Source organism: Hyperoodon ampullatus (assembly GCF_949752795.1).
Source record: "Hyperoodon ampullatus genome assembly, chromosome: 19".
NCBI classification, from domain to species: Eukaryota; Metazoa; Chordata; class Mammalia; order Artiodactyla; family Ziphiidae; genus Hyperoodon; species Hyperoodon ampullatus.
The window spans coordinates 39,321,566-39,347,694 of NC_136932.1; the positions used below are offsets into that span (position 1 = coordinate 39,321,566).

At 55.6% G+C, this 26,129-nt stretch overlaps 1 protein-coding gene across 5 annotated transcripts; it reads left to right on the forward strand.

The window, feature by feature from the left end:
• Positions 1-107: 107 nt before the first annotated feature.
• Positions 108-23,095, forward strand: DLG4 (discs large MAGUK scaffold protein 4; the record flags this gene model as incomplete). Of its 5 annotated transcripts, none has more annotated exons than XM_079724690.1 (21): positions 108-201; positions 488-528; positions 9,150-9,314; positions 12,768-12,821; positions 12,968-13,018; positions 13,222-13,346; positions 13,445-13,614; positions 13,716-13,852; positions 14,001-14,145; positions 17,436-17,731; positions 17,843-17,945; positions 18,077-18,191; positions 19,551-19,727; positions 20,010-20,046; positions 20,140-20,167; positions 20,300-20,347; positions 20,429-20,530; positions 20,838-21,010; positions 21,869-21,978; positions 22,723-22,814; positions 22,989-23,095. In XM_079724690.1, the coding sequence occupies 17 exons, from the start codon at positions 12,989-12,991 to the stop codon at positions 23,093-23,095; spliced, it is 1,995 nt and encodes a 664-aa protein (XP_079580816.1). The 5 variants fall into 5 exon arrangements, with proteins under 5 accessions (XP_079580816.1, XP_079580815.1, XP_079580812.1 ...); XM_079724689.1 differs by having other exon boundaries at positions 9,150-9,215; XM_079724686.1 differs by lacking the exons at positions 108-201; positions 488-528 and adding an exon at positions 1,609-1,638.
• Between the last annotated feature and the right edge of the window lie 3,034 nt (positions 23,096-26,129).

Sequence of the window (26,129 nt, forward strand, 5' to 3'; positions counted from 1 at the left end):
AGAGTCTGGGGTGAGAGGGCAAAGGCTGGGGAAGAGGAGGTGAGTGTGTTGGTCCCTCTATCTCTTCCTTGTCCCAATCCCCCCTCACTTGCATTTCACCAGCTCCCAGGTCAGCCCTCTGGCTCCTGGCCCCCCCACTATTGCGATGGGCACCCCCTCTCCTCACGGTGCTGCACAGTGACCTCTTCCAGGCCTTGCTGGGTGAGTCGCCCCAGTTTTCTGGGGGGCGGTGGTGGAAAGGGCTGGCCTGTGCCTGTGAGGGCAATTACTGAACTTGGGGGCTGGTTCGGAGCCTGGAGATCATTTGATACAAGCAGGAGCCCCGGGCAGGGGTCATCCATCAGCATCCAGTCCACCAGCCTTGGCTAGAGGAGTTCCTCTGTCCTTACCAGGCAGGTGGAGGGGAGGTGATGGCAGGGGCAGCCAGGGAGGCGGGGGGATGGGGTGGGGGGGTGGGAGAGCTAACTCAGCTCTGTTCCTGTGACAGACATCCTGGACTATTATGAGGCTTCCATCTCAGAGAGTCAGGTAAAGGGGTGAGGGTGGGGGCCTGACTTCCCAAGGGAGCAGGCAGGGCTGGAGGGGGATCAAAGTACTGCTAATATGAACCTGAGACTTGGGGGCCCTGGGGACAACATCCTGGGTCAGGGGCAGGGAGAATGCACTCTTTCCGGTCCTGTAGCCCCTTCGCCCTCTTGCTTCCGGCTCTTCTTTACCTGCCCCAGTTTCAGGCACTGAAGAGTCTAGGACGCAGTCACTTTTCAGGCTTCCTTCTGTGAATCCTGAGGGAGCACTAGGCCCCCAGGTATTCCCTCCTGCCAGCCCCTCCCTCACTCCCTACCCCCTACCATGGCCTTTCTCCAGTATCTCAACAACCCCGGGTGCTCCCAGCCCATCTGTGTGTGCCTCCTCATCTGAGAAATGAACTCCCTCCTCACTGCCTCTGCTGTCATCGCTGGTGGCTGGCCGAGACTCCATGTTTGCCTCAGGGCCTCTGGGCTCCTGCTTCCTTCTCCTTTCCCATTATCCGGGTTCCTGCCAGCGCGGAAGCAGTTAACTCTACCAAGGCACCCCCCCCCCTTCTCGCTCCTCGCTCCCTCCCTCCCTCCCTCCCCCTGCTTCCTCTCTCCTCCTCTCTCCCCTTCCCTCCTCGGCTCCACGGCTCCCTCGGCCGCTGCCGCCTCCGACCCCCCCACCCCACTCCCCCGCCACGGCCCCTAGCCCCTGGCCGTTAGGCAAGACCCCCCGCTACCCCGGGGCTCCCCGAAATCCAGTTCCCCTCCCCCACCTCAGCTCATGCCCCAGCCCCCGAACTCCGGGGCTGCCTGCCCCCGGTGCCCCCGCCCCTCCTGAGAATCGGGGTGTGCTCCCTAAGCCCCCTCCCCTCCATTGGGGACCCCTTTTTAGGGCCCCCTTCCCCTCCCTCCCACGCTCCCCTACCCTTCCCTTCTCCAACCCCCTCTTTCCCCTCTCACCCCTCCCCCCATCCTGGCCCCCCCTGCAAAAGTGGGGTGCGGAGGGGGGAGGGGTGAGAACCCACGGAGGGGAGGAACGAAACTCCGATGAAGTCAGAGCCCCTTACCCGCCGCCGCGGCCAGGCCCCCCAACATGGACTGTCTCTGTATAGTGACAACCAAGGTAAGCATGAGGGGGGACCTATAAACTGGGGGGAGGGTATGAGTTCGTGGGGAGGGGTTAGTTAGGCCTAATCCGCGGCTGGGGGCCCTGGGGTGAGAGCATCAGAAGATGTATCTGCGGGGGTCATAATTTAGTTTTGGGGTGAGAAAATGCTGGGTTTGGCCACAGGTGCCCCCTGGAGTGAGCCCTTTGAGGGAAATGGAAAATTGGGGGTATTCTGTGACTTGGGGCATCTGGTGGATTTTGAGGTTCACCAATGATGTTTGAGGGAGACTTATTTAAGGAGAAGCCTGGCTCACATGGGAGTCCTGCTTGCTGTATGTTAGAAGGTGGACTGCATGGCGGGTGGGACCTCTTCCCTCTTGGGGGACAAGCTGGCTTCCAGGTGCCTTGCCCAATTTCACGGGGCTCCTGGCTTGAGGGTAGAAGGTTACTGGTTGTGAGTACCTGACTGGTCTGGGGGTGTCAGCTGTCAGGGAAGGGGTGGGCCTTCAGGCTATAAAAGAAGCATCTCATGGCTGATACATTTGGGGGCGCTCTCAATTTGAGGGAACTGTCAATTTAGGGTTTGATCATGTGGAATGGGGATACTTGGGAGTTGTCAGAGAGCTGGGGCCTGACATAGGATCACCTGAGGGAATGGACCAGGTGAGGTTAGGATTTGGGGTACTCCCGTGGGAAGTAGAAGGTTGCAGCAGCTGAGGTTGCCAGCTCCTGAGGAGGAGGATGAGAGGTTTGGGGAGAGGGGATCTGAGGAGGGGCACCAGGTGCGTGGTGCAAAATTTGGGGGTGGCCCAGGCAGGTGCCCAACATCCCCGTTTCCTCCCACACTGAATCTACCCCTGGATGAGAAAGAGGGAGAAGAGCAGATGGAGGGGAATGTTCCTGTTACCCCTGACACTTGGGATCAGGGTGGGGGAAGACACCTGTATTTAAGGTTACTGGGGTGAGAAGGTGTAGGAGAAAGGCCGGGCTGGCAGCAGTGAAGATCTGTACAAGGGTGTCCCTGTGGTTGGAGCCTGGCAAGTGCAGGAGATCTTGGATGGGGAGCACTAGCAAGCTTCTGGTGGGATGCAGAATACCTAGGTCTTGGCTTAAGACTCTGGGACTGGAAAGCTGGATGCCTGGTGTGTGGAGGGAGGCTTGGGCGGGTGGCAGGCAGCTGGGGGTTGGGGGGTGGGACAGGAAGTGGGGGCCGGGGAGGCGGGGTCTGGGTGAGTCACAGGCTGGGGAGGGGGTTATATTTAGTGGGAGCTGCAGATTCTCAGGGGAGGGAGCTGAGGACACACATGTTCCCTGCCACAAACTCACATATGTATATACACATGCATCTACACATGCGTCATGCATGTGTGAGCATGGATGGAGGAGACTGGGGGCTGGGGACCTTTAAGTCCAAGCCCCCACCGCCTCTCCAGAGCTACTTGCTTATCCCACATTTTGTGGGCTTTGGGCTTTCTCCCATACTGCCTCTTCCTCCCATCCCTGTAGTTTCAGTGGATTTTTGTGCCTCAGTTTCTCTGGCCTGCTCTCCTTTAATGTCTGTCTGATTCTCAGTTCTTCCTGTCTCCTGCCCTTAGCCTGCCGCTTAGCCTTAGGCTCCCTGGCTATGGTCCCTTATGTGCAGGTGTACACAGAAAGCCAGGTGGAATGTGTGGGCTCTGCTTCCAACATGTGAACACACACACACACACACACACACACACACACGAGCAAGGGTGAGGGGCTTGCCTGCAATGGCAGCTATTCTGGGAGGATGGGTTTATTCATTTCCCTTCAAGAATCCTGCTTCTTCGATGGAGCCCAGGGTTGAGCATCCCCGAAGGAAGGAGTCTTGCGCAGAGAGGATCATGCATTTTGTGGTTTTACAGAGGTGTGGAGACCCAGGCTTGCCACGTTCCTTGGCCGGAAAACTTGTCAGTCTCGGGATGGCGGGGACTCGAAGTCCCATAAGGCCTTGAGGCGCAAGATCCGTCAGTGTTGGCGAGTTGCTGCCCCTGGGGCTGTTGGGAGTTGTGGTTTACCTCTATCCAGGGCAGCGGAGGGTTAGCTTAGGAGGAGCCAGCAGGGGGCACATGGCACTTGTCCTCCCCCAAAATGCTGGGTGGGGTAGACGGTGCTCATGCCTTGCGGTCGTTGAGCTTCCCAGCTCCGTCTGAGTCCTCCATCTTTCATTGCCTATATTTAGACTTCTGCCGCAGTAATTTAAGGATCATTTATTGAATGCCTACAATGTGCCAGGTCCTGTGCTTTGTGCTAAGTCTGCCTTTATAGCTGTCACTTAGTCTTACTCTGTGCCTAGCTCTCTGCCTGTATCTCTTGTCTCTGAGCATCTCTTTCTCCCACTCCGCCCCCGTCCCTCCCCCTTCTCCCCGCGCTGCTGCCGCCGTTGCCATGGTAACCGGCGACGACTGAAGTTGCGTGGCGGACTTGAGGGCCGGGCGAGGGTGGCGGGGGGCGGAGCAGAACAAGTGGGGGAGGGGGAAAGTGGGGAAAGACCGGGGGTATTTGGCCAGAGTCCCGGAGGCGAAGCGGTTAAACCCTCCGGGTGGTCCTTATTGGGCAAAGCTAAGATGCCGGGGGCGGGGCAGTGTGGCCAACGGCCTCATTCATTGGCCGACTGGGGCGTGGCGGAGGGGCAGTGTGGGCGAGGCCGGGGGAGCGAATGGGCGGGAAGTGGACGGAGGCGCGGTCTCCTGGAGGCAGGTGGGCGGGGTCTGGCTTACTCTACCAAGGGTGGCGGGCAACGAAAGGGGCGGGGCCTTAGGGCTGGGTAACCGGCCCGAAATGAGGGCGGGGCTGACCCGGCAGGGGCGTGGCGTGGTCCCATGTGCCGAAAGGAGACAGGGTTTGAGGGGCTTGTTGTCTAAGAAACTGCGGGGCGCGGGGGTCTTTGGAAAGGAGAATCCGGGGGTTGGGCGATCTGACGTCTCAGTTTTCCTAAGATGGAGGCCTATTCGGATTTCATCAGAGCAAAACCTCCTACCTCAGCTCTATGTTCCAGGGAGACGGTTGCTAGGCGACAGCAAAGTCCTGGATTGCTGCGTTGCCGGGCAACGGGGAAACGGAAAATGGAGGGAAAAAGGAAATGGGGGATGGGGGAGGGTCTTAATGGGCCACAGCGCCCACTGGTGGAGAACGAGGGCCTGTGCATTTTCTTTTCTAGAAGGAATTTCGAGTTCAGCCCTTTCCGCACTGGCTCCCGGATCCAAGCATTTTATCCAGATATGAAACTAGGACCTTGGGGGTCATCTCGGGGGCGCATCTAACAGATTCCAACCAACGGGGAGAGAGGGGGCACGGGTCAGGTTCTAGGGAAGTCAGTCCTCTCTACCATATGCAGGCATTTTAGAAAAGCCAGAGAAGCAGATTTTAGGAGACTGCTCACTGGGCTTTAAGAGTTGGAAAGGTGGGCGTTCAATGGGAGAATATTTGGAAGAGATGCTTTCAGGTTCAGTTTGGGACAAAATGCAAAACATCTGAGGCAGTCATTTTGGGGTGTTATGGTAGATTCGTGGGTCACTGCAAGTTGCAGGCCAGATCTTATTTTGGTAAAAATTTTTTGAGACTTGGGTGTGGGGGAGATAGATATATTTGGGAGTAATCTTCCAACAAAGTTAAAATTCAGAATCATGGTGGGGGAATGCTGAGATGTAGGGGAGGGCAGCCAGAAAAGGGAGTAATGTATGCATTTAAGGGGGAAAGAAAAGGAATAGGGAAACATCTCTTAATTTAAAGGTTTGGTAATAAATTGAAGAGGTTTCAATTGAATTTAGAAGGTCAGCTTTAAATTACATTACGTATTCCCTGAAATGGAATTTGGTGGTATTGGGGAATGGTATATTAGAAACTCATGAGTATCTCATTAGGTTCAAGGATTTGGACAGGGGACCCCAAACAAATTTGAGGACTGCTTATTTGGGTGTTTACATTAGAGCAAGGGTAATAGTTGCACTAATTTCAAGGTCTCCGTCAGTGGATTGGGGGAATAGATATAATTTTAATAGGGATGATTTAAAGGGTAGATTAATTTGAGGGCACAACAGGATCTGTGGTCCTTCAACTCTTGGAAAGCGTTGTCTGGCTATCATGTGGGGCTTTCCCGCTGGTTAGAATAGGAGGTGTCTTGGCATCTGTGGGGATGTTGTCTACATTAACAATCTTTGGGGAGGTTGCGGGGAGGGGATTGTGGGAGGCAGTGTAGATCCCTTGGGGGTCCTTCTGAAGTGAGAGAGAAGTGCTGCTTCCTTCCCTGCACCCTGAGAGTCCAGTGAGGTTTTGTGATAGTTAGGGCCTGGTGATTTTAGGGGTGGGAGATTAGATAGAATAAGGGGTCCCAGAGAACCAGAGGGATAAATTGGTAGATTTTAGGAGTGAGTCTATTTGTAAAGGAATAGGAATGTACTGTGGAAGGTGAAGTGCACAGAGAAACAGCTGGAACCAGGGAAGTTGATGGCTAAGAGGGTCTCCCCTCACCCCTTCTCTCCCATCGTGACGCTCTCCCGCACTGCGCAGGCGCCGTTCCCCCCCCCACCACCCCAAGCTGCAGCCTCCAGTTGCCGCGGCCGCCGCAGCCCCCGCCCCCTCTGCCCCTCCCCCTCCCCCAACCCCGGGACCCTTGCCCTCCCACCCACCCCTTCCCCTCAGTCCCCTCCCCTTCTCCATGTCGGCTCGGAACAGATTCGCCTCCATGTGTCTCTGCGTGGTACGTGCCGCGGTACGGGCTCCGGCCCCGCTCCCCTCTTCCCGGACCCCCCAAATCTCAGGGTGCAAGCTTCAAGTGCTGTCGCTCTTCCTTCTGCTTGGCGGGGTCTCTGGGTTGCAGTGTCTCGCGGACAGGCGTAGTGGGTCGCCCCTCCTATGATCATCCACTTTCACTCACACCCCTCTATTCTGGGGGTACAAGGCTGGGTTCCAGGTCATTTTTGTAACTGGGGCTCCGGTGAGGAGGGAGCCAAGGGGGAAAGAACAACAGCGACCCCCAGCCTTTTGATTTATCCTATGCCTTAATATATTGGGGGTTCAGACTTGATCCCAACAGCACTGGAGCTGTCGCCCCGCGGTGGCCCTGAGTCCCTGTAGGGTAAAAGAGGGGATCCTCCTTTCTTGCCTGTGCTGCTTTAGTTGTCCAGTCATCTGGGATGAGAGGTGCTGACCCCGACCCCCACCTACCAGTTTGCAGTTTCTGAATGACTCTCTCCCAGCCCCACCTCTCCAGAGGTTTTTCCTCACTACATTTACTTAGAAAATGTCCAGGGACTGAGCACAGGCCCTAACCTCCTCCAGCCACATTCTGGAAACTTTGGTACCCTTTCCTTGTTCCCCATCTCCCTCACCTTGTCTCCCAATCAGGAGGAGCCTTTTCCTCAGTCCTAGACACCCCCGCCCCCCATGGAGATGGGGCAGGGAGAGGTGTCTGCAGTCTCACTGTGCTACAAATTTACTTTCATCTCCTATCTAGAATAAACAATGAAATGTCCCTTTGCAAACTTCCATTTTCGTTATGTGCACCCTGACAGTTCTTCATCGAGATTCAGGAATTTTCTGTGTGAGGTGGGGTGAATAAAGATGGAGGGGCATTGGGCTCAAACCCTTCCCCTGACTCCAAAACTTGAAGCTGCAACCCTTGGCCCTGCCTCATGTATCATGCAGGGAATTGGGGGCCTTGCGAAGTGGGGGCACAGCTGGCTCCTCCCTTTCTCCCTGGCCCCTCCAGTTCTGGGGCTCTGTCCCTCAGATCTCGCACTGTCCAGGCTGAAGACCACCGTTTCAGGGTGTGGAATGACAACCTCTTTCATTTTATCGAATTCTGTTATCCAGGAGGGCCCAGCTTTGAGGAGGATTATTTAGCTTATACTTCCCCTAGCTTCCCTTCTTCTCCACTTTTGGTGTTCATGATATCGAAACCTGGAGGGAGCTTGGGATTCTCTCTCCAAGACTGTCTCCAAGTCAAGTCTCTCTCCAAGGCCAGAAAACAGAGTGTACCTTGATGAGCCCCTGTTTTCCTTCTTTAAGGCTCTTCAAATGTATCAAGGTGCTCCTGATCCCAGCTGTCTCTGTGTCCTGGGTTTGAGAGTCTTCATGTACCATCTTCCTCTTCCTAATCTCTTACTTCATCCTTAGCCACGGCCAAAGTTGGATTACATCCTTAGCCTTGGTTCCTCATCCTCAGAATTTTCAGAATCATACTGTAGCATCAGGCATTGACCTTGATAAGTTTCCTCCAGTTTGACCTTGTAACTGTTGGTCTCCAAATGTTGGGGTCCTCTCAGTTTCTCAGATACTCTCTTTGAGAGGGAAATCTTGCCTTCTCTTTTCACCCACGTGTACTGGGGAGTGTATTCTGTCTTCTCCAGTCTCTGGGGGAGCCCTGCATATGGCAGCCTCCCCCTCCGCCATGGAGCCTGGTGTTGGGGAGGATTTGCTTCTATGGGAGCAGAGGCAGATGTGGGAGGACCCAGGCAGGGGCGCTGCCCTTCACCGTCTCCAGCTGCCCTTTTCCTCTCTCTGGTTCCCCAGTTAATCTCATTTACTGGTGTCCCTATTAAGGTAGTATGGGAGGCCCTTGAGATGGCACGTGGTTAGTTAGGAAGCGAGTCAGGGGTCAGGTTGGGTCTCTCACTCCAAGAGGCCGGAGGGAGACCAGGAATTCATTCTGAGGCTCTACCCCCTTCTGCAGTCAGCGAGCCTGGAAGCTGACACCCATTCCTGCCCCCGTTCTGAGCCCTACTGTCTCTGTACCTCCCCCTTTCTCCCCCTTCTCCTTCTAGTATATCCGATTAGCTGCCTAGGCTGCGGGCGTTTGTAGAGGCGGGGTAGACTCCTGGGGCCCCTTTGCCGATGACCTGGGAACCAGCGAGGCCAGCTGGCCGGGTTTAGCTTTGTCCTGCCAGGGGGGCTGACGCCAAGTACCGGCTAGTTGAAGGGCTTGACTGTGGTCCCTGCCTGGGGCCTGCAAGGTGCTGGAGAGCCACTCACTCCAGGGGTAGAGGCTGCAGTGGGGAGACTGAGGCAAGGAGGGTGGGGTGGGGTACAGAGTGGGAGAAGCAACTGGAAGGAGGCAGTGGGATTGAGGTAAAGAGGAAATTGGGGGGAAGCTGATGAGGAAAGCAAGGACGCTGGGGATGGATGTAGAGAACGGGGGTGCACGTGTCAGAGGGGCTGGAGCTCTGGGAGAGGGGTGAGGAAACGGACGCCAGAGGAAGGAGTGTGCTGGGTAGAAGGCGGGGGTCCTAGGCTGGGAGTTGAAGGAGTTGGGGGATGGGGCAGGGCTTTGGGAAGAGAAGAGAGGTGCCGAGGCCCTGGCGGGAGAGGGGGATGTGGGGAGGTGGAGAGAGGGGAGCCAATGGGCTGGAGGACAGGGAGGGGGAGGAGCTGGCCAGGCCCCAGGGCCTTCCGCACTGCACTGGCGGGGCGGAGGGGGGGGGGGGGAAAGGAGGCGCGCCGGGGCGGGCAGCCTGGAGCCCGAGGCGCTGGGCCGGCCCCTGTGACGCCTCCGTCCCCGTCCCCAGAAATACCGCTACCAAGATGAAGACACGCCCCCTCTGGAGCACAGCCCGGCCCACCTCCCCAACCAGGTAAACGCCCCCGAGCTGGTGCACGTGGCGGAGAGGAACTTGTCCCACCTCGAGGCCGTCCAAGGGGTCGTGGGCCACGCCCACTTCTCCCCCCTCAAGGTAGGAGACTCAGGCGGCCCCCTCCCCAGTGCGGCCCTCGGAGCCTCGGAGCTACAACACCCCCCAAGGCCCGGTAGGGCGTGAGCCGTAGGTGGGGGGAGGCCGGGGCTGGGGAGCTGGGCTTGGGCTCCTGGGGCCGGGGGAGGGAGGGGGCATTTGGGGCGTTGGAAACACCTGATTACCAAAGAGGAGAAAGAGAGGCCAGGCAATTGGGAGTGGGTGTAGGGCTTACAGCCAGGAGTGTGTTTGTGTGTGTGCGCGCGTGTGTGTGTGTGTCTGCGTGTCTGTGCGCACGTGTGTTGAGATGTGTGCATCCCCCAGGATGCTCTCGTGCCCCAGCCCTCTTCATTCCTGTACACCCTCCACCTCCATTATCATTTTCTGCGGCCAGAGCGCTGCCCTCATTTGCTCTTGTCCCTTCGCTGCCTCCTCCCCCCCACTTCCGGCCTCTGGGCCTGGCTCTCCAGCCCTTTCCATCTGTCTGGCCTGAGACTAGTCGCCCGGGCGTTTCTGCCTCCATCCCCTGCCCCGGCCTTTGCACCCCTCCTGTGCGCCACCCCCCTCGCTGCCTTTCCCTCCCTGTTGGCTGGCGGGCTGGTTCTAGATGCTGTCTCTCTCTTCCTCCCACGCACTCTCTTTCTCCCTCTCCCTGATCCCCAGCTCAGGCCCTCTGCGGCCTGATCAGTCCTCTGCCTCGGCAGCCGGCTCCCCCTCTCCCAGCTACCCCCTTCCCTACTCATCACTTCTCTCCTTTCCTCCTATGCCTCCCCTCTCTCCTCCTCTTGGGCTCTCACCTCCACCCAGATTTCTTTATGCCCCCCCCCCGCCCCGTGTCTCCCCATTATTATTCACCACCACCTGTTTCCCCTTATCTTCTGTGCTCACCGTATGTTTTCCCTTCTCCAGTCTTGGGTAGGCCTTGTTTCTGAGACCTTCCATCCTGCAGGCCACTTCCCAACTTCTTCCCCCTCAATGTCCTCTTCTGGGGGCACAGGCTGGGGAGGATGGAGTGTACCAGGCTAGCAGGGAGATTCAGGGGAACACTGTGGGGTGAGGGGTGAGATTCTAGGATCTTGTGGGATGCCCTGGGAAGGGGGGGTTGTTGACATTTCACCAAGAAGATGGTGAGGAGGTTTCTGAGCCTAGAGATGAGGAGGCAGAGAGGGGGCAGCAGTAGGTTCTGGGGTGAGAAGGATGTGGTAGGAGAGGAATTGGAGAGGGAGAAAAAGACTGTTCTCAGGCAGGTAGCAAAGTGGAGAGGCAACAGAAGGATAAGAGGTCCTGGGCCAGGAGACAGACAAGGATGAGACTGTGAAATCAGGGCAGCAGGTCGAGCTGATTGAGAGGAAGGAAAGGAAGGCTCTGGAGATGAGATGGTGCAGAGGATTCCTGTGAAACTCTGGGGGCTACAAGGAGTGAAGAAGACCAGAGATGCTTTTTTTCCCCCAAGATGGGGCCGTTAAGTCCCTGGGGAAGGAGAAGAGGAGAGAAGGTGGTAGTTAGTACAGAACTAGGGAGATTTGGAATCTGAGCCCAGGAAGCAGAGGGAAGTGGAAGGAGAGAGTGCTGGAGGCCATGAGTGTGGGAGGGAGGTCCCACGACAAGGCCTGAGCTGGGGGACAGGAGAAGCCTCAATTTTCAGAGGAGAGGGGGAATGGGTTGAGAATGAAGGATTGTGATTTGGTCATAGAATCTTGAGAGTTTGAGGATGAACTAAGGGAGAGTGGTGCTGATCTCTCTGGGGAATCAGAAATTAAGGTGGAGGATAAGAGCAGGAGACTGATAAGGGATGGGCCTGGATGGGAGGATGCGGACAGGGAAGTGGACAGGGAAGTGGATGGAGAATGGAAGATGCGAATTGAAGGGTGGGGCAGAGATGTAGATGGAGGATATCGGGTGGGGTAGAGAGAGGGAGGGGACACAAATGAAGGTAGTTGAGGATACAAGATGGGGCCTGGGAAAGGAAATTCTAGGATAAGGATGGGGATGGCGATTGAGGACAGGCTGTGGGATAGAGGATGGACGTGCGGATGAGAGTTGGGCAGTCAGTGGCTATTGGTTGGACAGTTAGCATCTGCTGAGATTTGAAGGGTCGGAGGATGGTGTTAATAGATTTATGGATATGAAATCAACTATAGAGCTTGAAAATGTGTAGTATGGACAAATAGCAGTAGGAGAGAGGAGGGACCCCTTTTGAAGGAGAGAGCGAGGAGTCTGGGGAATCCGTGATGAGTGCCTCGCGCTTGCTAGGCTCCAAATAAATACTTGTTTAAGGAGGAGATAGGTTGGGGACCCCGGAAGGAGGCTTTTGGCCGCCTTCCCCCATTGCCATGGAAACGTGGCTTCGGTTGCCCAGGCAATTGGGGAAGCCCCTAGGACCGGCCTAAAGCGGGCTCCGCCCTGGAATCTAGAGACCCTGCTGCGTCGAGGCGACTGACGTCAGGGACCTGGGCACACCCCACTTTAACCCTTTCCCGGATGAAGTGGTGGGCGGGCGGAGAGTAGATGAGGGGATAGGACCCGGATGTCTTTCACCACTCCCCTTTCCTGATGTTCTTTGCACTGCATAGGGTGAGGGGCGTACGGGAGGGAGGAAAGGAAGTTATTCAGGGTGCGCTGCGCCCTCAATCCTCCTCAGCCTGGACTTATTTCTGCCGGGCTAACGGGGCGGTGGGGGGGAGGGGGCGGGGCCCAGGTCAGGAAAGGCGGGGCTAGAGGATCCCTTCTGCCTTTGGGAATCTGGTTGCCCTTAGGCCACGCCCCATCTCACCCTCCTGTTGTCCTGGCGACGGGGCCTCCAGGAGGTGGGTCTCCCCAGGCCTTGGCTGGGCTTAGATACCGTTGCTAGGCAACAGGGTCCCTAGAGGAAGGAGTAGATTGAATGGTGGGTGGGCGAGAGGGAGGGTGGGGCCTGCATCTGGGGGAACCCCGGATTCCCGGGGCCCAGGGTTTAGGGCAAATGTGTGTGAAAGTGAGGGGCAAATCTGAGGGAGGGTTATGAAGGTATCTGGGTGTATGTGGGCGCATAGGGACAGGGATGGGGGCAGGAAGGGGGAGCAGGACCCAGTGGACATAAGCCCTGTGGTGTCTGTGTGTAGCACATAAGGCATGTAACACTCTGTGGTGTTACATCCGGTGAGACGCTTCCCCCCCAAGGCGCCCCCCCAACCCTTTACCATCTGCTGCTCCCCTATCTGGCTGTCTCTCCCTTCGTCCTTCTCAGACACCTCCTTCCACATGCAGGGGGCCTGGGCTGGGCAGAATTGGGTCCAGCATGTGTATGTGTGTGTGTATGTAACATGGACTGAGGCTGGGTCCTTCAGGGAGTCAAGGGTAGCAGAGCGGGCTGGGTTAAGAGGCTGAGAAGGTAGCCAGGCCGGTGGGACTCTTGGTTACCGGCTCCCTCTTGAGCCAAGGTTCAGGCAGCTTTTCGTCTCCTTTTTCCCCTCACAGGCCAATTCTCCCCCTGTGATTGTCAACACAGATACCCTAGAAGCCCCGGGATATGTGAGTTGTTTAGATTTTGTGGCCATTACAGAAGAGAGGAGGGAGACAGGGAGGGCTTGGGTCCCAGCAGCCAGGGTAGGGCCAGGTTCTCAGGTAGGAAGTCTGTCTCACTGCTCTTGTGTTTCTGGCCCGTGCTGGAGTTGCAGGTGAACGGGACGGAGGGGGAAATGGAATACGAGGAGATCACACTGGAAAGGGTGAGCAGGCTCCTCCATCCAAGGTCCTCCCCCCTCGCTCCCTGTCTGTGCTTCTCTCTGTGCCCGCGTTTTCTCTGTGGCCAGCCTCTTAACCCTGTCCCTTCCTGCTCTGGTCACAACTCCCCGACCCACTCCCCTACCCTCTTGCCCTGTCTAGAGTGGGCGGTGAGGGGAGCTGACCCTCTTCCCCTCCTTCTGCCCAGGGTAACTCAGGTCTGGGCTTCAGCATCGCAGGTGGCACTGATAACCCACACATCGGTGACGACCCATCCATTTTCATCACCAAGATCATTCCTGGTGGGGCTGCTGCCCAGGATGGCCGTCTCAGGTGGGGAGAAGAGACAGGGGTTAGGATGCTGGTTCCCTTGAAAGGGAGGGCCAGGGCAGCAGGAAGCTCCTGGCTCAGGCCCACTTTGCTGCCCTCAGGGTCAACGATAGCATCTTGTTTGTAAATGAAGTGGACGTGCGGGAGGTGACCCACTCAGCCGCGGTGGAGGCCCTCAAAGAGGCAGGCTCCATCGTCCGCCTCTACGTCATGCGCCGGAAGCCCCCGGCTGAGAAGCTCATGGAGATCAAGCTCATCAAGGGGCCTAAAGGTAGTAACCTGTTATGTCTCCACCCCCATCCCACTGTCCGCTGCCCCAAGGCCTGCTCCCCAGGTACCTGGGCACCCACCTCTGCCTTCCCCTCCATCTAGGTCTTGGCTTCAGCATCGCTGGAGGTGTAGGGAACCAGCACATCCCCGGAGATAATAGCATCTATGTAACCAAGATTATCGAAGGGGGTGCTGCCCACAAGGATGGGAGGTTGCAGATTGGAGACAAGATCCTGGCGGTGAGGACCCCCATCACTTTTCTAGCCCACACTTAGGTCTTGCCTACTGGTCCTGAGCAGGCCCAGGCTTCCTTATCGGCTCACCCTCAGTGCATCCGTCTTGAGGATGTTTCTGGTTCTGTCTGAGCTCTGCTTCCCTTGACCCTAGGTCAACAGTGTGGGGCTGGAGGACGTCATGCATGAGGATGCCGTGGCAGCCCTGAAGAACACGTATGATGTTGTCTACCTAAAGGTGGCCAAGCCCAGCAATGCCTACCTGAGTGACAGCTATGCTCCCCCAGACATCACAACCTGTGAGAGCCCTCCAAACCCCAGAGCTGCCCATGCCCCACCTCAGTCACCCCATGACATCCCTGGTGACCATTCCTCTTCAGATATTTCCCCTGAACTGGCCACAACCTCTGTCACTTCCTGTGGTTGGAGAATAGATGGAAAATCGGTCACCATCAAAGAACTAGAAAAGATTGTCAATAGTTCCTCCCCCAGAGGGCACAAGGCCCAGATGGTTTTATGGCTAATTTTATCAAATCCTCATGGAGTAGATAATTTTTATGCTCTTTTTGAATATAAGAAAAGATAAAATGTCTCATTTCATTTTATGAGGGCATTTGAAAATGGTCACAAAGATTATATAAAAGAAGGAAAGTAGGGAGTTCCTTGGTGACCTAATGGTTAGTATTCTGGGCTTTCTCTGCCGTGGCCTGGCTTCAATCCCTGGTCGCAGAGCTAAGATCCTGCAAGCCGTGCAGTGTGGCAAAAAAAAAAAAAGAAGAAGAAGAAGGAGGAAAGTATAGGCCAATTTTGCTTCTGAACAGAGATGTAAAAGTATCTAATAACATAGTTGTACAACAAACACAGCAGTATATTAAGGGAATAACATTGTCACAAAGTAGGGTTTGTTTCAGGGAATTAAAGGTGGTTCCATATTATGAAACCTCTCAGTATGATTTATTGTAATAAAAGGTTAAAGGAGAAAAAGGGTAAGTTCATTTCAGATAGATGTGGAAAAGGCATTTGATGAAATTCATCATCCTATTTTTGGAGGGAAACTTAGTATACTAGGAACAGAAGAATTTTCTTTAACGTGACTGAAGAACAGCTATCAACAACTAACAATGAACACATTATAATGATAAAATCCTAGCAGTGTGTACAGTAAGTTAGGAACTAGGCAAGGATGCCTCTTCCTGCGGCTGTTATTCCACATTGCTTTAGAGCAGAGTTTCTCAATGTTGGGACTGTTGACATTCTTTGTTGTAGGGGGTTGTTCTGTGCCCTGTAGGATGTTTAACAGCAGCCCTGGCCTCTGTCTATCAGATGAAATGGTACCCCTCCCCACCAGTGAGAACAACCAAGAATGTCTTGAGACACTGCCAAATGTCCCCTGGGAGGCGGAATCCCCCTGCTTGAGAATCACTGCTTTAGAGCTTTCAGGCAGTGTAGCAAGAGAAGAAGAATAAATAGATGTTACACTTGAAAGGGGAGAAACAAACTTATCCTTATTTGTAAATTATACTTTTGTCCATCTAGATTAAAATCTAAGTGAATTAACCGAAGAACTTAGAAATAACATGTAGAGTTAAGAAAGTGGCCATAAAATGTAATGGGTAAAAAGATCCCTTTTGCCATAGGAGAAAAGCTCTATAAAATTCGTAGAAAAGTAAGCTTGACAACAAGTGTGTAAGATTTACATGAAGAAAATGATGAAACTTTCCTGAAGGACATGAAAGAAGACTGAAGAATTGGAGAGTCACATCGTGCTTCCTGACGCAAAAAAACATAATATGCTAAAGATCTCAATCTTCTCCAAGTTAATCTCTACATTTTATGCAGTCCTTATCAGAATTTTAATGTCCCCCCTACCCCGAACTGGAAAAATACATTTAGGAGAATAGCTAAGAAATTTTCGGAAAAGAATAACGAGATGTGACTGCTCCATCCAAATCTGAAATCATACTGTAAGACCATATTAAAATCACATGGTCTTGTTTCTCAACACCATAACCTACCAAAAGGAACCTTGGCTCCTTGGAGAAAGGGCCAATTCCAAATCTTGAGCAAGAAATGTGCAAGATGAGCTTGTAACATCTTTCATACTAGAAAGCAAGGAAGATATGAAAGGGTTGTGTCAAAGACACAGAAGTCAAGTTGAAACTGGCCATTCAACCAAAGCTCATTAGATATGTTAAAATCTACAGGATTATAATGATACTTCAAAATAATTGAGTACCTTTAGAGGATGCTAGGGAACTCATCCGTTCTGAAAACTGGCAAATAAAGGGAAAGAGTCAAGCATTTATTCTCCCTTCCTGTACAAACTGCACCTTAGAGTAACCAAATGGTTGATATGGGAACGTTCTTTTTTTTTTAAATCTATCTATTTATTTATTTATTTTTGGGCTGCATTGGGTCTTTGTTGCTGCGCGCGGGCTTTCTCTAGTTGCAACGAGCGGGGGCTACTCTTTGTGGTGCGCGGGCTTCTCATTGTGGTGGCTTCTCTTTGTTGCAGAGCACAGGCTCTAGGCACACGGGCTTCAGTAGTTGTGGCATGCAGGCTCCGTAGTTGTGGCTTGCGGGCTCTAGAGCGCAGGTTCAGTAGTTGTGGCACACAGGCTTAGTTGCTCCATGGCATGTGGGATGTTCCAGGACCAGGGCTTGATCCTGTGTCCCCTGCATTCGCAGGCGGATTCTTAAGCACTGCGCCACCAGGGAAGCCCAGGAACGTTCTTTTTTACAGACGAATTCTCACTAATAAATGTTCCTTCCTCAAAAAAAAAAAAAAACAAAAAAAAAATGTGGAATATCAGCGCTATTTTGCTGTCCCCAGTGAACTATGAGGACCAGGCAGCCATCATCAGTGGCTGCTAAAACTCTTGGGTGAAAGCCTGATGGGGAGCTTTATAATGCATGGATCAGGCTGACAATACCTGAACCTACAGATTGTCTTACCTAAGAAAAGGCAACCGGACATTATTGCATCCTGTCATGATGCAGAAAGTACGCAGCCCCACCTATGAAATATTCTTGCCAAAAAGTGAACCTGAGTCTCTCTTCGGATGACCAGTGTACAGGAAATACAGGGCAGAGGCGCAGGTTAATACCCCAGGGACAGGGATGCAAGCAGTGATTTACCTATTAGAATTTTCCTAGTAGAATGTGGGAAATTCTGCTAGACAAGTGCCCTAGTTTTTTCAACAAATGAACGGCCAAGAGGGGGGGAAAAAAAAGGGAGAGGAATTTCATAGATGAAGGGATTTGAGAGATGCTACAACCAAACGAAAAACCCCAAAGCCTGGTATTAATATTCTCCTTGGCTCCGTGATCCCTGCCATACCGAGGTCACATACCCTTCAGATCCACTGTCCCCTAGGAGCACCAACCCCTACGTCACCTGTGAATTCCTGCCCCTGACATTGCTGTGACCTGACGCCCCCTTTACCACCCCAGCCTTGTTTCTCTGGCACAGTAACTTCCCCTTCCCCTGAGTCTGGCTCTGCTGATTCCCTAGGGAGGAGGTGGGGTGGTGGGCGCTGTCTTCTTCCATGTACTTCCATCTCATCCTTTCGCCCACGTCTTCCCCCAGCCTATTCCCAGCACCTGGACAACGAGATCAGTCATAGCAGCTACCTGGGCACTGACTACCCCACAGCCATGACCCCCACCTCCCCTCGGCGCTACTCCCCGGTGGCCAAGGACCTGCTCGGGGAGGAAGACATCCCCCGAGAACCGAGGCGGATCGTGATCCACCGGGGATCCACGGGCCTGGGCTTCAACATCGTGGGTGGCGAGGACGGTGAAGGCATCTTCATCTCCTTCATCCTGGCCGGGGGCCCTGCGGACCTCAGTGGGGAGCTGCGGAAGGGGGACCAGATCCTCTCGGTGAGGGAAGGCCAGCCCCAGCCCGGACCACCCCCTCCCCTGAGGGCAGAGCCCTGTAGGCTGGAGCTTGGCCCGCATCTCCAGTGACTCAGCCTCTCCTGCTCTCTCTAGGTCAATGGTGTTGACCTCCGCAACGCCAGCCATGAGCAGGCTGCCATTGCCCTGAAGAACGCGGGTCAGACAGTCACGATCATTGCTCAGTATAAACCGGAAGGTATCGGGCCTGAAGCACGCCTTCTCGTGGGCTCAGCTCTCTGTCTCCTCGGCTCCTGGCTTCAGCAGGGGGCGAGGGAGGGTGGCGGTAGTATGGGGCCCGAGCTCAGGAACCTTCCTGTCCTTCCTCAGAGTACAGCCGGTTCGAGGCCAAGATCCACGACCTTCGGGAACAGCTCATGAACAGCAGCCTGGGCTCAGGGACTGCCTCCCTGCGAAGCAATCCCAAAAGGGGTTTCTACATCAGGTCGGACGCTTCCCGGGCTGGGCTCCAAGTCCTCCTGTGCCCCTCGGCCCCCAGCCAGCTTTCCCCCTCAACCCTGCCGGCCCCCCCTTCCCCCACCCCTGCCGGCCGACACTCAGCTGGCGTTCCCGCAAAGGTTAGCATTGTGAAGTAGTCGCTATGATCCCTACTGCCACTAGCCCCGGTCACCCTGGTACCTCCCCTGGGACCCCCAGCTGTCCCACAATCTGGTAACTCAAAGGGTAACGCCTGGCAGAGCAGGGGGCCTCTCGGCTTTTGGAATATATTGCCGCAGCCCCCCAGCCCCATGGGATACCGCAGTCTAGGGGAGGTGGACCACCACTCTCTCCAGTCTGTCCCCATCTCTCCAGTGGCATTTTGCTACCTTCTTGGGGCTCCTTCTCCCATTGGCTCCTCTTTCTCGTTCTCTGCAGGCCTAGGCGCTGTGTCTGATGCTTTTTCCCTTCTCTCCCTTTGGGGCCTGTCCACTCCCATGGCCTCACCTGCCACTCGCTCTGCAGATGTCTCTCAGAGCTGTCAGCTCTGGCCTGACCTCTTCCTCGAGGTCTAGACCTGCAGTTCTGGCCATCTGCTTTCTGGACACGTCCATGGGGATGTCCCACAGGCATTCACACTCAACATGTCCCAAACTGTGAGCTCACCTCTTTCTCCCGTGCACTCGTGCTCTCTGTCCCACCCAGTCAGTGTTCTCTCTCCCTGGATGGCACCTCCATCCGCCCAGATGCCCGGCTCAAACCCGAGCCTCGTCCGGTCCTTTCCTCCCTGCAGGCTTCGGCTGGCTGCTAGGGCTGGTCAGTTCTGACTCCCAGGTGATGCCAGCCAGTCCTGGGGTCCCTTCCCGTCTTTCCAGCCCCGGTGCTCTGCCCAACATCTCTGCTACCTCTGCGGTCATTCCTTCCCTCGTCCTGACCTCAGGGGTTGTGCGTTACAGGAGTTTCATACTGCTGAGGGTAACCAGAGTTTGCAAAGAGTGATCTTTTTTTCTTTCCCTTATGAGTTCGAGTCCACGTTACCCCTGTGACTGTGACGTGTGTGCATACTGCAACTGCTTTCTTGGGAGGGTGCCGTTCTAGATCTTACTCTAGAAATTGCACTGAATCCATAGCCTGTCTGATCCCTGACACAGTGTGGACTGAATGACAGTTCATAGTTATGGTGATTATGAGTTTTGGTAGAGCTTTTGGTCCCCACACAGTTCTTGGGTTTCTCAGAATCCACGGCACCTGTGGGAGAGCCATCAGCGGCCGTGCTTGTCTCTAGACCCCGGGGCAGAACCTCCAGGTTGGGTCTTGGGGGACGGAGTCCTCACCAGGCTCTGACCAAAGGCCGCCTGCCCTCCAGGGCCCTGTTTGACTACGACAAGACCAAGGACTGTGGCTTCCTGAGCCAGGCCCTGAGCTTCCGCTTTGGGGATGTGCTGCATGTCATCGACGCCAGTGATGAGGAGTGGTGGCAGGCGCGGCGGGTCCACTCTGACAGCGAGACTGATGACATCGGCTTTATCCCCAGCAAACGGCGGTGAGCCTTCCTGCCCCAGGCACTGACGCGCCCAAGGGCCCCAGGCTGGGCAGCCAGTAGGGAGGACATGGGTCTGCCTACTGACTTCTTGGGAATCTGTCTGCTGGGCCTTCCCGGGCACCGTGACTCACATGAGCACTTCTGGCAAACGCCTCATTTAGGAGCACGGGGCCCACGGGCTGCTGAGAGATGGGGTTCTCAGCTGGCCCGGGGTGAGGCCATCGGGCTTCTAATGGGCATTTCCCTACACACACCCCCACCATCCCTCCATGTATCCCACAGGGTTGAGCGACGGGAGTGGTCAAGGTTAAAGGCCAAGGTAGGTAGAGGAGGCCGTGAGCTTGGGTGGAAGAGTTGGGGGCTCGTGGGCCTGGACTCTTGACCGATCGCATGGCCCGCTCTTTCTTCCTAGGATTGGGGCTCCAGCTCTGGATCACAGGGTACGTAGGGTCAGTTTGGGAAGACCTGAGGTGAGAGGGGCCCTGAGCCTCGCTTGAGTCCTCGGGACGGCAGCACAGGGCCACAGGGCCCCTGCCTCAGAGCCCCCTTGCCGACGCCCTGCCTCCCACTAGGTCGAGAAGACTCGGTCCTGAGCTACGAGACGGTGACACAGATGGAAGGTGAGGTCTGGCTGTGCGACCCGGCCCAGCCACCCCCGCTCCCTGCTCTGCGCCCCACCTGACCCCGCACTCTCTCCTCAGTGCACTACGCTCGCCCCATCATCATCCTCGGGCCCACCAAGGACCGTGCCAATGATGATCTCCTCTCCGAGTTCCCCGACAAGTTTGGATCCTGTGTTCCCCGTGAGTGCCGGGGCCTTGGAATGGGTGGGGGGGGCCCAAGCGGCCACACAGGCGGAGCTGCTTCCGGGCATTGGGATGCAGCCGGACACAGGGGTTCTCAGAGAAGGGTGCTTCTCAGCCACCCTCATGTTCCACGGTGACCTTTCCAGGCCGGGGACTCGGAGGACCCGGGGTTGCTGAGGAAGTCTCCCCAGCTGCCCCCTTCCCTGAAGGACTGGCTGGGCACTCTGCGGGGGTCGCTGTAGGCAGGGTTTAAGCTAGAGGGATGGTGGTTAGATCTTTGGGTGGTGGGGTGACTTCCTGGCAGATACGACACGGCCCAAGCGGGAGTATGAGATAGATGGCCGGGATTACCACTTCGTGTCGTCCCGGGAGAAAATGGAGAAGGACATCCAGGCGCACAAGTTCATTGAGGCCGGCCAGTACAACAGCCACCTGTATGGAACCAGCGTCCAGTCCGTGCGCGAGGTGGCCGAGCAGGTAGGAGCCGCGGCGCCGTCCTCCTGCCCGCCCCCCGTGGCCTTCCTCCAGCTCTCTAATGCGCTCTCTCTCTGTCTCTTCCCTGCTGGGTCTCCACTCCGCTTCTCCACCTCCTGCTCCTCTTGGGCAACTCTGCCTGCCTGCTCTCTTGTGCCCCGCTCCCCCTGCCTCCCTCCCTCCCTTGGTCCCTGACCCCAAACTCTGCTCTGCCATCTGTCCCCTCTCCTCCTCTGCCCTCCTCCTTGCCCCATTTCACCTCTCTTCCTGTGGCCTTGCCCTTGGTGGCTCGGCCTCCCCCCACTCGGTCCCTCCCTTCTGCCGGCTCCCCTTTGGCCCTCTCCCCTCTCCCCTCCCATTCCTCTGCCACCACCTTCTCCCTGCTGCCCCCACCCTGCCCTCTCCCTCCATGGCTCCTTTCTCCATCTGCCTCTCCTCCCTCCCATCTGTCTCTCCTTGTTCCTTCCATCTGTCTGTCCTCTGTCCGTCCTCCCCTCCCTCCTCCCTCTATCCTACTTCCTCTCTCCTTTTTCTTTGCTTCTCGCGACCCCCCCCCTTGCTCTGCCCCATCTTTTGGTTCCTCACACCTCCCTCCTTCCCCCCACTCCCTCCCTCCTGTGCTGACCCCTCCCTTGCCCTCCGTCTGCCCCTCGCCTTTTTCTCTCTGTCTTTCATTCTGTCTGTCCATACCCTTCCTGCCTCAACTCTCTTGTCTGCGTGTCTTTCGACATCCATGTCATTTCCCTTTCGGCCAATTCCCCCGTTCCCCGCCTTTCCATGAACTGTGTCCTGTCCTGGCACCTGTGTCTGTCCTTTCCCGCCACCTGCTGGTCCGCCTCCGCCCACCCTGCCCGCCCCCAGGGGAAGCACTGCATCCTCGATGTCTCGGCCAATGCCGTGCGGCGGCTGCAGGCGGCCCACCTGCACCCTATCGCCATCTTCATCCGCCCCCGCTCCCTGGAGAATGTGCTGTGAGTATGGTCCCAGGGGGCTTCCCCTCTGCTCGCCCACACCTGTGGCTCTGGGCCTCAGAAGGCCTCTGTGTTGAACTGTCCCCTCAGAACCCTAGACAGCAGCTCCGGCAGCCCTTGAGGGAAATCTGCACCTAGAGCTGGAACCCAGAGGATACAGGGACTCCCAGGCCTCTTTCCTTTTCTCCTGCCCCGGGCTAGGCAGGACTACAACTCCCAGCAACCCCTGGGGGTACCCACCTGATAGGCCGAGCCAGGGCTTCGGGCTGTCGGGAGTTAGGGTCTGAATCCCTTCACTGGGGCTGGCGGCTGGAAGGATGAAGCTCTGGAGAGGTCCCTGGAGTGGCCACACCCGGCTGGGGTGGGTGATGGGGAGGGGGCCCGTCTGTGGCCCCAGAGGATATTCGGATTTTTTTTTTTTTTTTTCGGCACGCGGGCCTCTCACTGTTGTGGCCTCTCCCGTTGCGGAGCACAGGCTCCGGACGCGCAGGCTCAGCGGCCATGGCTCACGGGCCTAGCCGCTCCGCGGCATGTGGGATCTTCCCGGACCGGGGCACGAACCCGTGTCCCCTGCATCGGCAGGCGGACTCTCAACCACTGCGCCACCAGGGAAGCCCGGGAATTGTATTTTTTGCTTCGTGCTCCAGATAAGAAAATACTGGTTGCGACTTCACAGCCCTGGATGGAGGAGATAAAAGGTGGGGCCGGACCCAGCCTCAGGTCTGTGTCTCTCACTCTCCACAGAGAGATTAATAAGCGGATCACAGAGGAGCAAGCCCGCAAAGCCTTCGACAGAGCCACCAAGCTGGAGCAGGAATTCACAGAGTGCTTCTCAGGTGAGGTGCACACAAGGCACCTTTGGTCCAGATTCAAAGAGGGGGCCCCCACTGGGTGGGTGGTTTAGAGAGAGGCGTCCCCTTTGGGTGGGTGCAGCCCCACGGCACGTGGATAGGAGAATTAGAAAAAGGTGCCCCTCTGGGCCTGACTCCCTGCTCCCCCCCCACCCCCAGCCATCGTGGAGGGAGACAGCTTTGAGGAGATCTACCACAAGGTGAAGCGCGTCATCGAGGACCTCTCAGGCCCCTACATCTGGGTCCCAGCCCGAGAGAGACTCTGATTCCTGCCCTGGCTTGGCCTGGACTCGCCCCGCCTCCATCGCCCAGGCCCTTGGTCTGGACTGAATTGCCCACGCCCTTCGCACCTCCAGCCTCCCTCCCACCCCTTCTTATTTATTTCCTTTCTAACTGGATCCAGCCCATTGGAGGGGGGACACTCCTCTGCATGTATCCCCGCACCCCAGAACTGGACTCCTGAACCCCAGGAACCTGGGGTCTGGGGGGGAGCCCTGGGCTCCTGATCCCGAGCCCTAGCTCCTTAGGACCCCTCGCCCCTGCCCACCCCCAACGCACACACAGACCCACCAGGGGCCACCTGCCTTCCCCCGTCTTCTCCCACACACATTGTGGAAGTCAGGGCCCCTCTCAAGGAGCACCCCGCTGCAGGGCTGCAGGGCTACAGGCCTCCGCGCTCTCCCGAGGCAGGGTCTGGGGTCATCCCTGCCCCTATCATAACTCCCCCTGTCCCTTGATTTCTCATTTATTTTTTTCCATTTTTTTTCTTCTCAAAGGTGGTTTTTGGGGGGATAAGTAGGGGGACTCCACTGTGAGCCCCCTGCTTTCTACATGCCCCCCACCTTTTTTCTTTGCCGGTTTGCATGAGTGGAAGGTCTAACTGTGGCTTTTTTTTTTTTTTTTTTCCTGGGATTTTTTTTTTGGGGGAATGGGGAGGGATGGGTCTAGGGAGTGGGAATGTGGGAGGGGGGGCAGGGTTGGGGGTAGGGTGTCCGGGAGCCAGGGGAAGACTGGAAATGCTGCCGCCTTCTGCAATTTATTTATTTTTTCTTTTGAGAGAGTGAAAGGAAGAGACAGATACTTGAAACCTGGTGTGTGGCCTGGTTATTTGGGCCCCGGGTGAGGGGGGAGACCGGGTGGGAGCATAGGGATGGGTCTGGTAAGGTCAGATCCTTCTGCCCCCCGCTGCACTCCCCACCCCAGAGGATAGAGTGGCCTGAAAGGGGCCTTGGAGGAACCTGCAAATCAAGGCTCCAGAGTCCTTAGTGAAGAATGTGCCTGGGGGTGGGGTGGGGCGGGGCTGGAGCTCGGTCTGGTCCGAGGTCACTGACAGACCCAGAAAGAGGACTCGCAAATGTAGCCCAGCCCTGACCACTCCCCTGGGCTGTCTCCGTCCTGTCGGGCAGCACAATGGTCTCTAAAGAAAATAGTGAGGACACTTCGTTCATGTTCACGGAGCCCTGGACAGAGCTGGGCTCTGGCAGTGACCTTCAGAGAGGTTTGCTGATAAGAAATGCTGTGTGAATATTCATTGGATTTCTTTATGTCTGCCCCATCTCTATAGGGAATATTTGAAGCAGTTTTGCAAATAACAAGGGTAGGAAAATAGATGGTGATACCAAAGGTAAAAATAGGAGAAACAGATGTATTAGCTATGAGGGTAAATATGATTTCTGAGCTTCCTGGTTGACAGGGCAAAAAGGGAAATGGTCCATTACATACATACATACATATACATGTATGTTGTGTATGTTATGAAGGAGAAAAACTTCTGGCTCTTTTAAGGAGTCAGGTTTTCCTGGGCCCTAAATCCTAACTGAAGTTTCTCAGATGCTGCTCTGTAGATACTCGTTCTCAGCTTCCCTTCTGCCAGTGTTCATATGCTTGACAGGCTCCCCTCACACCAGCCTCAACTGCAGCATAGGTGAGCCATTGCTGGCACCAGCTGGGGGATCCCACCTACCTCTTTCTCTCATTCAGGGACCCCAGGGAGGAAGGCTGAGGTGGGGTGGTTAAGTCCTGAACTGTGCAAAAGGGCAATTTTGTAGCCACCCCTGCCAAAGCTGAGAGTTGGATGGAAAAGACCACCCCCCAGGGGCAGCGTTGGGGGGCAGTGTTGGGGGGGTGCTGCCCTGGCCTGACCAGATCCAAGGCTAGAGGTGGAGATCCCCAGAGGTGTGGCCCTTAAAGCAGGGGTCCTCTCTGGATCGCCCTGCTGGTTTTTGAGCAGCACTCTATCCAGCAGAGGCCAGTCCTGGGGGCGGGACTGGGGGGGGCGGTGTCTGCCTTTCAGGAAACGTCCCAGGTGTCTGATGTCTTGCTGGATGGAGAAGCACCGCCTTTTCCAATAACCCTTTTAGCTTGATTCTGCGTAGGAGCAAATGGTTTGAGGCTGTGCTCACATTCTCTGCCATTGGCTGAAGGGAGAAAGCTGTGAGCTGAGGAAGGTGTGTGCAGGTAACCCGTCTGCATCTAAGGGGTTAAGGAGAGTTCACTGAGAAGGGGTAAAATCCCCTAGTTCTGCATGCGTTATGTTTTAGGTTACAACACTAATACACGTACCTTACAAAACTGCAAATAAATATAGAAATACACGTGGTTAAAAAAAAGTTCCTTCCCCATCTCATTCCACTCCTCAGAGGGAAGCATGTTCGCAGTTTGGGATGTATTCTTCCAAATCTATAAAGAGCTCTTTCCTGTCCCTTTAGGGAGACCACATGTGCTTGAGTGGTAGGCGCACTGGGTTCCCACACAGACTGGAGTTCAAAGCCTGATCCTCTTTTTTTCCTCCTGCTTTTATTTATTTTTAAATTTATTATTATTTTTTTAAAGCCTGGCTCCTCTTCACCCCCCTCTACTTTTTTCAACAAATACTAATTTGGATCTTCCTTGGTGCCAGGCAGTGTTTGAAATGCTGGGAACACAGTGTCCCTGCCCTCAGGGAACTTGGGGGGTCTACCCAGTGGGGACAGAGAGTGGCAAGTAAAGGAATGCAGGGAGTTTAAGATAATGATGGTGCTATTGAGGAAAGAAAGTGACCACTGGGTGTGTGTCCTTGCTAGTTTAGACAGGGTGGTCAGGGAGGCTTCTTCTTGGAGCGACTTCTTGGAGCTGAGACCTGAACTGTGATGAAGCATGGGGTGGGGGAGTGTGTCAGGTAGAGAGAGGATGCAAAGTAGGAAGAAGTTTGTAATGGTGGTGCACAGAAAGAGGTCACAGAGTGGAGCGGGGTCAGGGGAGGGAGATAAGTAGGATATGGGTCAGAGGAGTCAGCGAGGCCTGAGGCCTTCACGTGGATTT